We start from the raw sequence: 18,228 nt of genomic DNA, 5'->3' as shown, positions 1-18,228 counted from the left end.
GCAACCAACGGTTGCTTCACCAGGAAAGAGGGAAGGAGAGGGAAAGACGAAAGGATGTGGGTTTTAAGGGAGAGGGTAAGGAGTCATTCCAATCCCGGGAGCGGAAAGACTTACCTTAGTGGGAAAAAAGGACGGGTATACACTCTGCTTGTGTCTGTATATGTGTGGATGGATATGTGTGTGTGTGCAAGTGTATACCTGTCATTTCGTTTGGTAAGTCACATCATCTTTGTTTTTAGATATATTTTTCCAACGTGGAATGTTTCCCTCTATTATAAATACTTAACTAGATATGCACGTAAAATTAAACTTTATGTACCTGTCAATGTTTTCTGTTGTTTCCATACAATAAATAAAAAAATAAATTAAAAACAAGAAGTTTCAAATTTAAAAACAAGAGAGAAATGTAGTAAATCAACATGGATATTAAGGAAAAACTGAATATATTTAATATCCCTAATAAAATACAAGAAAAGTAGGAGAAACTGCAATGAACATCTGGAAAGACTGAATGGAGAAAGATTACATCTTCAAATAATAAGGTTTAAGCCAATTGAGAGAAGAAGCCAAGGAAGACTGGAGAAGTGATGAGTACTGTAACAGACAAAAACAAAAGCTATCCTAGTTTTTGAAGAAACACTGAATTCGTTCCTTGGTTATGAAAGAGGGAAAGGTTGTGGAAGATTTAAAAGGAGGTGCAGGTAACTCAAATCCCAGATTGATAGAGGCCTGCCTTTAAGGATGAGGGGAGAGAAAGGTGAAGGGGCTAGGCATCTTTGGCCTTCAGTTGTCCTTCTAACATGTGTAACATCCTAGTGAAACTGTATGACAAAATCTGGCCATTATCCCTCAGCTAATTTTCCTACCTCTGAAATCATTTATGTTGTGAAACCCATTCTGTTCAACTACTCACACACACTCACTCCTGCTCCACCTTCATAAATCCTACAACAGGAAAGACACAGCAGCATATGTAACCAATAGCTAAGGTGGCACAGTACAAGATGCTGGACTCATATTTAAGAGGATGGCAGTTAAAATTCCCATCCAGCCATCCAGATTTATGTTTTCCATGATTCCTCTAAATTGCTCGAAGCAAATAGTTGGATGGTTTCTTTGAAATAATATGGTTGATTTCCTTCACCATCCTTTCTCGATCCAAGCTTATACTGTCTTTAATGACCTTTTTGTGGATTAGACTTAAAAGCAAATTCTTCCTTCCTTTATAATGTGTCTACCTCTAATATTGTTGCTGAAGTAATACATGTTCACTGTACAGCTTTTTATGTAAGAATGAACACCACTAAACCAGCTGGGTGCATGAATGGACACAGAATAACTGTCTGCCTTAGGGACACCCAGTAGCCTGTTGCTGTGCATGCTCTACAGCATGTATCAAGAAAATTGGATGCTAGCTACACTGCATAAGCCATTTGTATCCTTACATCTAGTACTAATCTCTCTGTACACTGGATGTGTGAACGTGCTCTACAACATACCTCAGTATCCCATTGACAAACAACCTTTTCTTTAATATGTATTTACAAGATTTGTTACTCTATTACATTTTTAATTTTTCTATTTATTTTTCCCTCTCTCTTTTTGGTTTCTGTTGGCACCATTTCCACTTCCCACTCAGTTCTTAAGTCCACTACACATTTAACATCTCATTTATCCTCCTCATCATACTTGATTACTTTTCATTCTGTTCTTTCATCCCTCAACTGAAGATGACACAGTGCTTACTTATAAAATTTTTTTACATCCTATTCTATAGATGCCTATCCCTCTTCATGTACATCTTGCCTTGTCTTTACAACAAGTGGGTCCCTCTCAGTCTGGGATCTGAGATATCTGTATCTGCTCCGCAACCTGTTCCACTTTTCTCTCTGAGAAAGGCGGTAACAGTTTAAAAAGTTAGGATAATTTGGAACATAAATTACCTATTATTACTTACTTACACTTGCTAGCTCACTGTTAAATGTCTGCCATTTTGCTGTAAGCTCACGTTAATAATGGACACAACACAGTATTTAATTAATGTGACTACTTTTTGCATTTGTAATCACTTGTGAACACACAATGACCACTTTAAGACCCCACATACAATGTCAATCACCTATAGACACTTCCTATAAAGTAAAAACATTCTGACAGTGACAATAGTTTTACAGTGTGCTTTTATAATTGAGTTCTAACAGATGAATATCACAACATTGGTTTTTCATCATACAGTCAGTGAACACAATAGATTTTCATATACCTGAAAGAAATATGTAGATTTCCATGTTTTTGACATGAAAATGTGATCAGAAGGAGAATTACTAACAGTTTAATGTAAAAAAATAAAGGAAAGTTAACACAAATTACTACAACATGTTAACACAATGAGTGCTGGGTGCAGACTTCCATGGCAATGTTAACAATATTGTAGCTCTATATATGAAGACAGTAACTGTTCTCGAAAGAATGGAATACTGTTGATGACCGTGCAGCTTTTCCCTGAAATAAATGATGACTATCTGTGTCCTCGGTGGCTCAGATGGATATAGCGTCTGCCATGTAAGCAGGAGATCCCGGGTTTGAGTCCTGGTCGGGGCACACATTTTCAGCTGTCCACATCGAGGTATATCAACAACACCTGTCAGCAGCTGAGGGTTTCAGATAGTCATAAAATATCGTAGCTCATCCTGAACTCTTACAAAGATATATGCTAATACTTGGAACTGACATAGAGAAGCTGACTCGTTGGTTGGTAGCCTTGAACTTTCACAGAGATGGTGATTGTGAGCTTGTACGATACCAAGTGAGGATTAGTGGTGGGGTTAGAGTATATAAAGACTGGTGCAATTATATTTTGTGATTTTTTATTTTAATATTAGTTTGTAAAACTATAAGGTGAGAATAAGCATTAGAGTTGATCTGTTGACTCTAGAAATAATTTGGTTTAACTAAATGCTAGCTGGTTACAATAGTGTTAAAGTGTAATGAACTTTTTCAATGATATCCTGCATACCTATGTGGTAAACAACCAACTTTCATGTAAAGCTTCATTGTTCGTAGTTTTGTTAACCTAATCACATTATTAATTAGGAGCTTCATTAAATAATCAAAGGCACTTTCCAATTTAGAAAAATTAGGGAAACAGAAGTGTAAAGCCAGATCATGGAATCAAAGAAATTTAAGGGCTCAGACAGTGGATGTACAGGGCTTCTATAAATGATTTATTTGATTTCAATGCTCTATATTTTCCAAAGTATTACAAGAAAAATATGACTGATGCATGAATAGAACCATAAATTCATCAAGTTTGTGTTTTATGCTCTATAAATGATGTATATGTGCCCATCTGTTCACATGACCTATGTCTAAGAAGTAGTCAAATTTGTTCCACACCTTATGTAGCAGCATGGTGTCAAAGATCATCACATTGGCACAGTTGAGGTCTCTGAGCTGTTCCATTGTTCTTTGCTGATGGGCTACATAAACACAGTCTTGAAGGTAACCCAAAAGGAAAAAGTCACAAGGTGCTGGGTCAGACATTGTGGGAGGCCTAGGGAACAGAGCCACATTGCCTTCATCACTACAGCCAGTCCAGCAATATGGAAGTTCATAGTTTAAGTCGTGACAAACATCAGTGTTCTGATGATGGGCTACAGCATCTTGTTGGAATATGAAATTCCTTGCATCAGTAGTCAGTTGTGTAAGCAACCACAACTGCAACAAAATCACTGTAAGAGGTATCCATCACAGTCTTCTCACAGAAGAAAAATGGCCTGTACAGCTTTGTAATATTGCACAGAAAACATTCATCTTTGGTGAACCTTCTTCATGCACCACAATTTCATGATGATTTTCAGTCCCCACACTCTCACAATGTGACGATTAACCTTTACAGATGAACAGAAGGTTACTTCATCACTGAATACCATGTTGGAGGTGAAATATTCACCCTCTAGTACTCCCTGCAGTGTGATGCAAAATTGAATAAACCCTTCATAATCTTCCATTTTTAATTGTTGCTTGAGCTGCAGATGGCATAGTTTGAAATGTACCTGGTTGACCTGTACTTTTCTGTTTATGGAGCCATACAGTGTTCTTAAATTCTTGATACTTTCATACAATTCTCTGTTACTTGGCAGTACTTTTCCATAATTCCTTTAGAATGTATGCCACACTATTGTAACAGATAAACATCTTACATATTTGAATACACAATTTTTTTGATTTGCTTTGTCATTATTCTGTTAAAGCACTGCACTCATAATACCAAGAGGTGGGCAAAATGCAAACACTGTGAACTGACAGTTCAGTTCATGCATCATTCATACTTTTACATGTAACTTTGGAAAATACAGAACTTAAAATGCAGTAGCCCTGAATTTTTGATGTGGCCAAACTCTATTGCAGATAATTTCTAAATGAACAAGTTTCTGGAAAAATGAAACTGGTTTCTGAAAAATGAAAAACTATGGCTGCATACTGAATTAGGTATTTTTGTGCAGAACCTGTTACTAGCTCAAACTGTTCTGGCAGTTACTTGCTAATGATGTCTCTTCAATTACTAATTTATCTCTAAGAAAAACGTTTAACAGAAAACTAATAATGCTTTCTCAATCAGCAGTTTGAATATTGTGACATCAATAATGTTACATAAATAAGAGCTTAAAATTGTAAGTACATATGTATATGCTATACTATAGGTGTATAAGTAGAATGAGATTAAAGACAAGAAAAAAATTAAGTTTTTTAAAAGGAATAGAATAAAAACAAACAGAGCAAGTCCAACTTGCTATGTTTCAAGTTGTCTCTACTTTTAACTGTGTCTATGAGCAGCAGTTGGAATTTGTCTGTTGAAGGCTGATCCTGACCCACTGTTCCTTCACCTTGTAATTTCAAAATATGCACATGCAGTTAAAACAAAAACTCTTGTGCAGTACTTTGTGAATGAAATTTCTGACATTTGGCCATATGTTTTAACATTCAGTTGTTTCACACTACAGGAATTTCAGCTTTATAGCCATTATGAAGTACAAAGCTGAAGTGAAAAAGCAATAAAATGCATGGATCATGTTATGCAGGGCATAATCTGAAGAACATAAAAGTCATTACATATTTAAGGAGCACTACTTACAGATTGCAAAATGAAATGACTAACAATATTTGTGGTTATACAAGCAAAACATAACAACCTTACCAGACTCAACTTGATCAAAGCAGTCTTCTACAGCTTCCTGAACAAAGTCCTTGACTTCTGTATCTTTGACACCACGAAGCATGACTTTTGCAACAGCAGATCTATCTGGAAGAGCATCATCTCCCAGCTGCAAAAGATAGTGTTTAATTAATTTTGTTAGTAAACAAACTATAACAACTAATATACAGGGGAGGCAGTCAAATGGAAAGATTTAAAAGAATTGCACAAAATGTATATTTAAACAAATTTTATTTATTTTTTGACACAAATCTAGTGTTCTTAAGTGGAAATTAATAGTTTATTTTTGAATGTAGTATCACTCAGATGGTGACCTTGATTTTGCACACATCATTGGAGAGTGAGGGTGAATCTGCCCATGATGACATGTAGCTTCTCCATCAGAATGTTTATTTCTTGGTGAAATTTCTCAATCAAATCATCTCTGGTTCTTGAATGATTTTCCAGAAAAACTTTGAACATGAAGTAATCCCAAGAGAAAAGTCTGGAGCTGATAACTCTGGTGAATGGATAGGCCACAGAACATTGCCATTTTGGCTGATGAGATGACAAGTAAATGGCATCTCATCAGCCAAAATGGCAATATTCTGCACTATATGTTAATTGTGACTCTTTACAGTTTTATTTCAAATTAATCTGATGATGTATAAATCAAAATGCATCATTAAATAAAGTAATCACAACATAACCTGTGGCTTTCATGTATTTTTATAGTGTCCATTGTAAAAATGATACAACATTTAAAGAAGTCCACTTTCACTTTCCGGTTTAGACAATAAGCAGGACCTCCAATATTGGTCTGCCAAAAACTCAGATTGTCTCCATGCAATCTCTTTCAACTCAGAAAAATTAACAGTTTGGTGTGCAGTATCATCTTGAGCAAAAATTGGCCCTTATTTCTTTTTTAAGACAAACATTCTAACACAGTGTGGTGAACTCTACACATTATGCTGATATGTTGGCAATATTTTCTCTGCCTGAACTCAGTCCCTATGATCCAGATAAAGAAACATTCTTCCAGCAGGATGGTGCAACTAGCCATTGAATTGAATTGAACTGAATTTTATTTGATCCTGTAAGATTACATTGTGGACAGTAAATGTACGTGTAATATAGGACATGTCAAAGTATTAAAATTCTTTATCAATTATTTTTCTACACCTTTAGCTTACATTTTTACATCACTGATAATGAGTAACAATATATACAAATTTAATGGCATAAGTATTCTGCAGCACTGTAAAACTCTTTTTCAATGAGATAGTCTTTAAGTTTCTTTGTAAATTCATTGTGAAGTACACTATCTTGCAGGGTTTTGGGCAGACTTCTTAGTAGTCTGATACTAGAGTACTGGGGTCGTTTTTCTAGCATTGCCAGTCGGTGGGGTATGCTCCGTACTTCATTCTTCTTTCTTGTATTGTGGATGTGTACACTAGCATTTGTAATCCAGTCCTCACTACCTTTTGTGATGTACATTATTGTTTTGTATATATACAACGATGAAAAAGTTAAGATACCTAAATTCTTGAAACAGTTTCTGCATGTTTCAGAGGTCTTTCTTCTTAAAATGGTCCTAACTGCTTTTTTTTGTAATGTGAACACTCGTTTTGTCTCTTGTTTGTTTGAGTTTCCCCACACCGCCACTCCATACTGTAAGTACGGTTCGAAAAGTCCATGATACACTGTACACAGAAGGTTCTTGTCTGAATACTGTGATAGCTGCATCATTAAGAATATGACAGAGCTCAGTTTCTTACAGACATTATTAATATGTTTTTTTCCATTCTAGTTCATTATCCACAAGAATACCTAAGAATCTAGCAGATTCTACTTCTTCCAGCCTTGTTCTGTCAACCTCTAAATCCATGTCTAGAGCCTTTTCCTTGTTTTTAAACACTGCATATACTGTTGCAGTGTCAATGGATTTGCTTAGACACACATTTACATGCTAGACACACGTTTACTTGTGTGTCTAAGCAAACCCATTGACACTGCAGCAGTATGGCTAGTTGCACCATCCTGCAGGAAGAATGTTTCTTTATCTGGATCATAGGGGCTGAGTTCAGGCAGAGAAAATATTGCCAACATATGAGCATAATGTGTAGAGTTCACCACACTGTGTTACAGTGTTTGTCTTAAAAAAGAAATAAGGGCCAATTTTTCCTCAAGATGATTTGCACACCAAACTGTTAATTTTTCTGAGTGGAAAGAGATTGCATGGAGGCAATCTGAGTTTTTTTCAGATCTATATTGGAGGTCCTGCTTATTGACTGAAACAGTAAAGTGAAAATGGACTTCTTTAAATGTTGTATCATTATTACTATGGACACTATGAAAATACATGAAAGCCACAGGTTATGTTGTGACTACTTTATTTAATGATGCATTTTGATTTATACATCATCAGATTAACCTGAAAAGAAAAATACTGTAAAGAGTCACAATTAACACATAGTGCACAATAGTGATTAACTAACCAACTAACCACTAAGAAGAAACAGGAAATCAATCAAGCACAATGTGAAAACATACTAAGGTTAAGGAGATCATACAAAACTGAATAATTGTGGTGGCTGTGCTATTCAGGAAGACAACTAGGCTACCTCCTGGCAATACAGATGAGCATTAACATTTAAAACTTAATAGTAATTGTTATAATCCCATGAAGAAAGACAAAGCCACAATCTGGAGGCTACGTATAATGACAAAACAACAAATATACATCCAGTCAAAAACCAAAATACAGGTTTTCCCACTCAAAGCTCCCCGATTTCTAGGACCGTGGAGGCAAAAACCACAGTAGATATGACAATGGAAAATGCACAACATTGTAGAGCATCCCAAAGAATTTATATTCCTGTGCAAGAAGTGCCAAGAATCACCACCAGAGTGCAGCATGGCCACATGAAGTGAAAATGGTGACCCCACAGCAGTGGGCACAAGCAGTAGTGTGGTTTGCAGAAACAAAAGCGCTGATTACTGTGCAAAGAAATTATCGTCATGTGTATGAATGTGATCCACTTGATGTGAAAACAATTAAGGAATGGTATAGGAAGTTTCTGGCAACAGGAATTGTTCTGAAACATTCTGGTGGTGCACGTTATGGAGTTCCAGAAGAGGCAGTGGGGGGACAAACATTTCTCAGAAGCTCATGTAAGTCAATTTGTTGAGCATCTAGACAACTTGTTGTACCTTGATCAACATTGCATCTTGTAGTTCACCAGCATCTTCATATGTTTGCTTACAAAGTGCAAATTCTGCAACATCTGATGCTGAACAACAAACCATGCTGACAACAATTTGCTGCGGATATGCTGCAGCATATTCATATGCATGCCATCTTCCTGGAAAGATGTTTAGTTTCAGATGAGGCAGCCTTTCATCTATCAGGAACGGTTAATGGGTATAATATTCGGATTTGGGGTTGCCAAAATCCTCACGTTGTCATTGAAAATGTTCGTGATAGCCCTAAACTAAACTTCTGGTGCAGGCTAATGCATGACAGGATTGTTTGACCATTCTTCTTGGTGGAACGAACAGTGAAAGGGTCAGTGTATCCGTACATGTTGGAGCAGTTTGATTACCCTCAGATACAAGACTTGAAACCCAACATCATTTTTCAATAAGATGGAGCTCTGCTGCATTGGTAAACGGCTGTTCACAAGTTCCTGGATAGGAAATTTCCCTATCGTTGGATCAGACATGGAGGACACATTGCCAGGCCACCAGGTCCACCGGACATTGCGCCACTTGATTTCATGTGGGAATTCGTGAAGGAGCATGTGTATGCGACTAAAGTGGACAATATTCCAAAGCTGTGACATCATATCATTAATGTGATTGCAACAATAACAGAGGAAATGTTACAAAGAACTTGGCAAGAAGTTGAATATAGATTCAATATTCTTTGTGCTACAAATTGTTCACATGTAGAGGTGTATTGATGATAAATAAATAAATTCTATGAGATGCTCTACAATGTGGTGCATTTTCACATTGTCATATCTACAGTGTTTTTTTTTCTGGGTCTTTGAAATCAGGGAGGTTTGAGTGGGACACCATGTATAACAACTGTCTCAAGCATGGAAACAAAGAAGAAACAATAGAAAATCACCAGGTAATGGTGTGAGGGGCTGGGTCAGCACGATGAATAAGCATTTTATTACAAGACATTTGTGATTGAAGTAGATACATATACATTGACCACTTGTTTATAGCACCAAGCCCAGGAAAGGCATTCATAATTTTTTTATGTACTTTTATAAATGGTTAAAATGGCTCTGAGCACTATGGGACTTAACTTCTGAGGTCATCAGTCCCCTAGAACTTAGAACTACTTAAACCTAACAAACCTAAGGACATCACACACATCCATGGTTGAGGCAGGATTTGAACCTGCGACCATAGTGGTCATGCAGTTCCAGACTGTAGCGCCTAGAAACGCTCGGCCCCCCCAGCCAGCGTACTTTTATACCTTATACTTCTTATAAGAGTCGAGGGACATGAAAGGGAAGCAGTGCTTGGGAAGGGAGTAAGACAGGGTTGTAGCCTCTCCCCGATGTTATTCAATCTGTATATTGAGCAAGCAGTAAAGGAAACAAAAGAAAAATTCGAAGTAGGTATTAAAATCCATGGAGAAGAAATAAAAACTTTGAGGTTCGCCGATGACATAGTAATTCTGTCAGAGACAACAAAGGACTTGGAAGAGCAGTTGAATGGAATGGACAGTGTCTTGAAAGGAGGATATAAGATGAACATTAACAAAACCAAAACAAGGATAATGGAATGTAGTCGAATTAAGTCGGGTGATGTTGAGGGTATTAGATTAGGAAATGAGACACTTAAAGTAGTAAAGGAGTTTTGCTATTTGGGGAGCAAAATAACTGATGATGGTCAAAGTAGAGAGGATATAAAATGTAGACTGGCAATGGCAAGGAAAGCGTTTCTGAAGAAGAGAAATTTGTTAACATCGAGTATAGATTTAAGTGTCAGGAAGTCATTTCTGAAAGTATTTGTATGGAGTGTAGCCATGTATGGAAGTGAAACATGGACAGTAAGTAGTTTGGACAAGAAGAGAATAGAAGCTTTCGAAATGTGGTGCTACAGAAGAATGCTGAAGATTAGATGGGTAGATCACATAACTAATGAGGAGGTACTGAATAGGATTGGGGAGAAGAGAAGTTTGTGGCACAACTTGACCAGAAGGAGGGATCGGTTGGTAGGACATGTTCTGAGGCATCAAGGGATCACCAATTTAGTATTGGAGGGCAGCGTGGAGGGTAAAAATCGTAGGGGGAGACCAAGAGATGAATACACTAAGCAGATTCAGAAGGATGTAGGTTGCAGTAGGTACTGGGAGATGAAGAAGCTTGCACAGGATAGAGTAGCATGGAGAGCTGCATCAAACCAGTCTCAGGACTGAAGACCACAACAACAACAACAACAACAACAACAACTTCTTAGACACACTGGCCCATAGTGTTAAACAGTATCATTGAATGGTAAGAATCACAGCACACAATAGCAATGACATAAGGTAAATGTATACTCATACATCATTTAAGACAACCAGGTGTGGGAAGCTGAAGCTGTAGAGAGGGCAAAGAGGGGGACTGTGGGATCTGTCAGAAAGGAATTTGACAAATGAAACACAAATAAAACAAACGTAATAACATATGCTCATTAATCTAAACTAACAACATTATAGTGCTGCATACAATATCAGTGACATAAAGTAAATATAAAATTGTATCCAGATGAGGGAAACTGAAGGTGAGGAGGGGACAGCAGGAGGGTGCAACAGGAGGGGTTAGGGTATGGGGTGGCGGGGGGGGGGGGGGGGGGGGGGGGGGTGTTAGGCAGTGCGGTCTTTTGGGAAGGAAGTTGGCAAATGACAGAAAAATAATTGCATATGCAGGCAGAGTTGGAGGATCACATGCATACCTCCATGTACAGAAAGCAACTCCGTGAGTTAAAAATCATTGGGCTGAATAATTAAATAGAAATAGTAGAACATAGGTTTCATAGGCAACTCTGGTCAATGTAAGCTAACAACAGTAAAATGGGAGGGGTTATAGCATACACTGAACTATTTCTACGTAATTATTTAGTCCAATGGTCTTTATCCCATGGGTTTACTTTCTGTACATAAAAGTGTGGCCATGTTTCTACAATTCTACCTACATATGTTATTATGCTTATTTTATTTATATGTTTCATTCATCAAATTCCTGTTGTCCCCCTCTCTGCTCACTCTACAGCGTAGACTTCTCGCGCCTTATTGTCTCGTCTGGTTTACAATTGTATATGTACTTTATGTTATTGCTATTGTAATTGCTGCAATTCTATACCATTCAATGATCTCATTTTACTCTCTGACCAGTGTTGCCTAGCAGCCGTTGTTGTAAAAGTATATAAAAATTATGAATGTACTTCCTGGGCCTGATGCTATGTACAGGTCGTCAGTTTATGTACATCTACTGTTGTAGTCCTATAGTGTAAGTGTGCAGAATCAAACAGTGTGCAATACAAGTGCCTCCATGCCCTGCCTAGAGAGGTCACCTTGCATCCTGAGCAAACAATGCAGCAAGCATTGTGCCATGTGCATAACAGCCCAATATAAGCCTGGCCTTGGCCTCACTTACGTTTACTTACTTATTGTATACTCACTATGAGTATGTATATTGTGGTGTTCTGTTGTTATGAGACTTTGTACTGTTCTATACTTCATTCAGCATTGTTGTGGATCTCTTCATGTGAAAGCAGAATGAAACTTGTATGGTATTACTTCTAACATTGTGTTTCTACACTGTTACAACACACTTGGCAATTAATGCAGTATTCTACTCAACATGTTTCGTTTCTTTGGTTCAATATCTAACCAACATGTCAGTGGAAGTACTTCTTCAATTACTTTCTGAACAACAGTGAGCTCTCACTGACCAGCAGCAGACTCCCTCAATGGCACTAAACAATTTGGCAGCCTCATTGACTCATCAGCCTCCACCACCATTGACGCAACGTGCACCATTTCCTCCATGTGATGATTCTACAGAAGATTGAGATGCATATGAAAAATACCTTCTGCAACATTTTGAAGCTTTTGGAGTCACTGACCACAATTTGTGCAGTGCTTTATCTTTATCATGGATTTCTTCTCATGTTTATCACTTTTTGTACCAACTAGCTCCTCTTTGGGATCCTGCCAGTCTCTGTTTTGATGAAATATGTCAGTTGCTCTCTAATTATCAATGCAAACATACCCATGTTATTACTGCTCACACTGGGTTCTACTTTTGTCAGAAGCAGCCACAACTGTCATACAGAGCTTTTGAAGTGGAACTTCATGGGCTTAGTCATCATTGACAGTTTGTTACTGAAGCCCACTGGGACTAATTTGCTGATTTGATGATTTGTGATGCTATAATAACCTGGCCCTAATAGGAAACTTCACGAACAAGCTTTACAATGTGAAGACCTCTCTCTCACGGATTTTCTTAACAATGCTCAGTCTCTCGAAGCATCTAGGGGAACAGAAAATGAGATAGAAGCATGGTGTGAAATAGCTACTAATGCCTCCTCTCTACTTGAGCCAGTGTTGGTTGAATCGTGCAGGGAAGATAACATCATGGCCATCCAACCATGGCCCCCACGCCACATGGAGAAGTGCCATGCTAAGTAGCAGCAGCAGTGTCACAACAGTGGCCACATGTTCCTCTTATGGCATGCCCTTATTGTTTTGTTCAACATGACTGGGCCACATGTCCCAAATGTTGAGCAATGTGCAACCATTTAAAAAAAAAAAAAAGGGGGGGGGGGTGGACGTATTCCTTTTGTGTGCAGCTCTTTACCTCCTTCACTAGACATGAACATGCATGTGAATAGTGTTTCCCAACTGACTGTAGCCCCAATCAATCTCTACATTGAAGTATGTGTGGTGGACAATGTGTTAAAAATGCAAGTGGACACAGTTATAACAGTGACTTTGTTAAATTCACGAACAATTGTGGATCTTGGATCACTGGCACTGTCCTCTATATATCACTTGCTGATGAGTTGAAACAAGCAACAAGTATCCCCCTGTACTGGGACAGTTTTCTGTTTCTATAGTATAGTTTCTATAGTTCCTCCATGAACCATGGACCTTGCTGTTGGTGGGGAGGCTTGCGTGCCTCAGCGATACAGATGGCCGTACTGTAGGTGCAACCACAACGGAGGGGTATCTGTTGAGAGGCCAGACAAACATGTGGTTCCTGAAGAGGGGCAGCAGCCTTTTCAGTAGTTGCAGGGGCAACAGTCTGGATGATTGACTGATCTGGCCTTGTAACACTAACCAAAACGGCCTTGCTGTTGTGGTACTGCGAACGGCTGAAAGCAAGGGGAAACTACAGCCGTAATTTTTCCCGAGGGCATGCAGCTTTACTGTATGGTTAAATGATGATGGCGTCCTCTTGGGTAAAATATTCCGGAGGTAAAATAGTCCCCCATTCGGATCTCCGGGCGGGGCTACTCAGGAGGACGTCGTTATCAGGAGAAAGAAAACTGGCATTCTACGGATCGGAGCGTGGAATGTCAGATCCCTTAATCGGGCAGGTAGGTTAGAAAATTTAAAAAGGGAAATGGATAGGTTGAAGTTAGATATAGTGGGAATTAGTGAAGTTTGGTGACAGGAGGAACAAGACTTTTGGTCAGGTGATTACAGTGTTATAAATACAAAATCAAATAGGGGTAATGCAGCAGTAGGTTTAATAATGAATAAAAAAATAGGAGTGCGGGTTAACTACTACAAACAGCATAGTGAACACATTATTGTGGCCAAGATAGACACAAAGCCCATGCCTACTACAGTAGTACAAGTTTATATGCCAACTAGCTCTGCAGATGATGAAGAAATTGATGAAATGTATGATGAGATAAAAGAAATTATTCAGGTAGTGAAGGGAGACGAAAATTTAATAGTCATGGGTGACTGGAATTTGTCAGTAGGAAAAGGGAGAGAAGGAAACATAGTAGGTGAATATGGATTGGGGGGAAGAAATGAAAGAGGAAGCTGCCTTGTAGAATTTTGCACAGAGCATAACTTAATCATAGCTAACACTTGGTTCAAGAATCATAAAAGAAGGTTGTATACCTGGAAGAACCCTGGAGAGACTAAAAGGTATCAGATAGATTATATAATGGTAAGACAGAGATTTAGGAACCAGTTTTTAAATTGTAACACATTTCCAGGGGCAGATGTGGATTCTGACCACAATCTATTAGTTATGAACTGCAGATTGAAACTGAAGAAACTGCAAAAAGGTGGGAATTTAAGGAGATGGGACCTGGATAAACTGAAAGAACCAGAGGTTGTAGAGAGTTTCAGGGAGAGTATAAGGGAACAATTGACAGGAATGGGGGAAAGAAATACAGTAGAAGAAGAATGGGCAGCTGTGAGGGATGAAGTAGTGAAGGCAGCAGAGGATCAAGTAGGTAAAAAGACGAGGGCTAGTAGAAATCCTTGGGTAACAGAAGAAATATTGAATTTAATTGATTAAAGGAGAAAATATAAAAATGCAGTAAATGAAGCAGGCAAAAAGGAATACAAACGTCTCAAAAATGAGATCGACAGGAAGTGCAAAATGGTTAAGCAGGGATGGCTAGAGGACAAATGTAAGGATGTAGAGGCTTGTCTCACTAGGGGTAAGATAGATACTGCCTACAGGAAAATTAAAGAGACCTTTGGAGAGAAGAGAACCACTTGTATGAATATCAAGAGCTCTGATGGAAACCCAGTTCTAAGCAAAGAAGGGAAGGCAGAAAGGTGGAAGGAGTATATAGAGGGTTTATACAAGGGCAATGTACTTGAGGACAATATTATGGAAATGGAAGAGGATGTAGATGAAGATGAAATGGGAGATAAGATACTGCGTGAAGAGTTTGACAGAGCACTGAAAGACCTGAGTCGAAACAAGGTCCCGGGAGTAGACAACATTCCATTAGAACTACTGATGGCCTTGGGAGAGCCAGTCATCACAAAACTCTACCATCTGGTGAACAAGGTGTATCAGACAGGCGAAATACCCACAGACTTCAAGAAGAATATAATAATTCCAATCCCAAAGAAAGCAGGTGTTGACAGATGTGAAAATTACCGAACTATCAGTTTAATAAGTCACAGCTGCAAAATACTAACGCGAATTCTTTACAGACGAATGGAAAAACTGGTAGAAGCGGACCTCAGGGAAGATCAGTTTGGATTCCGTAGAAATGTTGGAACACGTGAGGCAATACTAACCTTACGACTTATCTTAGAAGAAAGATTAAGAAAAAGCATTTGTAGACTTAGAGAAAGCTTTTGACAATGTTAACTGGAATACTCTTTTCAAATTCTGAAGGTGGTAGGGGTAAAATACAAGGAGCGAAAGGCTATTTACAATTTGTACAAAAACCAGATGGCAGTTATAAGAGTCGAGGGACATGAAAGGGAAGCAGTGGTTGGGAAAGGAGTGAGACAGGGTTGTAGCCTCTCCCCGATGTTATTCAATCTGTATATTGAGCAAGCAGTAAAGGAAACAAAAGAAAAATTCGGAGTAGGTATTAAAATTCATGGAGAAGAAGTAAAAACTTTGAGGTACGCCAATGACATTCTAATTCTGTCAGAGACAGCAAAGGACTTGGAAGAGCAGTTGAACGGAATGGACAGCGTCTTGAAAGGAGGATATAAGATGAACATCAACAAAAGCAAAACGAGGATAATGGAATGTAGTCAAATTAAATCGGGTGATGCTGAGGGGATTAGATTAGGAAATGAGACACTTAAAGTAGTAAAGGAGTTTTGTTATTTAGGGAGTAAAATAACTGATGATGGTCGAAGTAGAGAGGATATAAAATGTAGACTGGCAATGGCAAGGAAATCGTTTCTGAAGAAGAGAAATTTGTTAACATTGAGTATAGATTTAAGTGTCAGGAAGTCGTTTCTGAAAGTATTTGTATGGAGTGTAGCCATGTATGGAAGTGAAACATGGACAATAACCAGTTTGGACAAGAAGAGAATAGAAGCTTTCGAAATGTGGTGCTACAGAAGAATGCTGAAGATAAGGTGGGTAGATCACGTAACTAATGAGGAAGTATTGAATAGGATTGGGGAGAAGAGAAGTTTGTGGCACAATTTGACCAGAAGAAGGGATCGGTTGGTAGGACATGTTTTGAGGCATCAAGGGATCACAAATTTAGCATTGGAGGGCAGCGTGGAGGGTAAAAATCGTAGAGGGCGACCAAGAGATCAATACACTAAGCAGATTCAGAAGGATGTAGGTTGCAAGAGGTACTGGGAGATGAAGAAGCTTGCACAGGATAGAGTAGCATTGACAGCTGCATCAAACCAGTCTCAGGACTGAAGACCACAACAAACAACAACATAGTGTACAAAGCAGTTTTTTAACCTTTGACCTTTCTAGTAGTGGATGCCCCCCATGAACCATGGACCTTGCCGTTGGTGGGGAGGCTTGCGTGCCTCAGCGATATAGATAGCCGTACTGTAGGTGCAACCACAACGGAGGGGTATCTGTTGAGAGGCCAGACAAACGTGTGGTTCCTGAAGAGGAGCAGCAGCCTTTTCAGTAGTTGCAAGGGCTACAGTCTGGATGACAGACTGATCTGGCCTTGTAACAATAACCAAAACGGCCTTACTGTTGTGGTACTGCGAACGGCTGAAAGCAAGGGGAAACTACAGCCGTAATTTTTCCCGAGGTCATGCAGCTTTACTGCATGATTAAATGATGATGGCGTCCTCTTGGGTAAAATATTCCGGAGGTACAATAGTCCCCCATTCAGATCTCTGGGCTGGGACTACTCAAGAGGACGTCGTTATCAGGAGAAAGAAAACTGGCGTTCTACAGATCGGAGCGTGGAATGTCAGATCCCTTAATCGGGCAGGTAGGTTAGAAAATTTAAAAAGGGAAATGGATAGGTTGAAGTTAGATATAGTGGGAATTAGTGAAGTTCGGTGGCAGGAGGAACAAGACTTTTGGTCAGGTGACTACAGGGTTATAAACACAAAAGCAAATAGGGGTGATGCAGGAGTAGGTTTAATAATGAATAGAAAAATAGGAATGCGGGTAAGCTACTACAAACAGCATAGTGAACGCATTATTGTGGCCAAGATAGATACGAAGCCCACACCTACTACAGTAGTACAAGTTTATATGCCAACTAGCTCTTCAGATGACGAACAAATTGAAGAAATGTATGATGAAATAAAAGAAATTATTCAGATTGTGAAGGGAGACGAACAATTAATAGTCATGGGTGACTGGATTTCGAGTGTAGGAAAAGGGAGAGAAGGAAACATAGTAGGTGAATATGGATCGGGGCTAAGAAATGAAAGAGGAAGCCGCCTGGTAGAATTTTGCACAGAGCACAACATAATCATAGCTCACAATTGGTTTAAGAATCATGAAAGAAGGTTGTATACATGGAAGAACCCTGGAGATACTAAAAGGTATCAGATAGATTATATATTGGTAAGACAGAGATTTAGGAACCAGGTTTTAAATTGTAACACATTTCCAGGGGCAGATGTGGACTCTGACCACAATCTATTGGTTATGACCAGTAGATTAAAACTGAAGAAATTGCAAAAAGGTGGGAATTTAAGGAGATGGGACCTGGATAAACTGAAAGAACCAGAGGTTGTAGAGAGTTTCAGGGAGAGTATAAGGGAACAATTGACAGGAATGGGGGAAAGAAATACAGTAGAAGAAGAATGGGCAGCTGTGAGGGATGAAGTAGTGAAGGCAGCAGAGGATCAAGTAGGTAAAAAGACGAGGGCTAGTAGAAATCCTTGGGTAACAGAAGAAATATTGAATTTAATTGATTAAAGGAGAAAATATAAAAATGCAGTAAATGAAGTATGCAAAAAGGAATACAAACATCTCAAAAATGAGATCGACAGGAAGTGCAAAATGGCTAAGCAGGGATGGCTAGAGGACAAATATAAGAATGTAGAGGCCTATCTCACTAGGGGTAAGATA

At 38.7% G+C, this 18,228-nt stretch overlaps 1 protein-coding gene across 1 annotated transcript in view; it reads right to left on the bottom strand.

The window, feature by feature from the left end:
• Nucleotides 1-18,228, bottom strand: part of LOC124711819 (odorant-binding protein 59a) — a 195,121-nt gene that overhangs the window by 59,155 nt on the left and 117,738 nt on the right. Inside the window, exon 5 of the mRNA XM_047242046.1 lies at nt 5,198-5,324. Coding sequence (XP_047098002.1) covers nt 5,198-5,324 — 127 coding nt within the window. The remainder of the gene's footprint in view (nt 1-5,197; nt 5,325-18,228) is intronic.

Source organism: Schistocerca piceifrons, chromosome 8, assembly GCF_021461385.2.
Source record: "Schistocerca piceifrons isolate TAMUIC-IGC-003096 chromosome 8, iqSchPice1.1, whole genome shotgun sequence".
Lineage (NCBI taxonomy): Eukaryota > Metazoa > Arthropoda > Insecta > Orthoptera > Acrididae > Schistocerca > Schistocerca piceifrons.
Note: the sequence above shows the minus strand (reverse complement) of the source record. Positions and strands in the feature narration are given on the sequence as shown.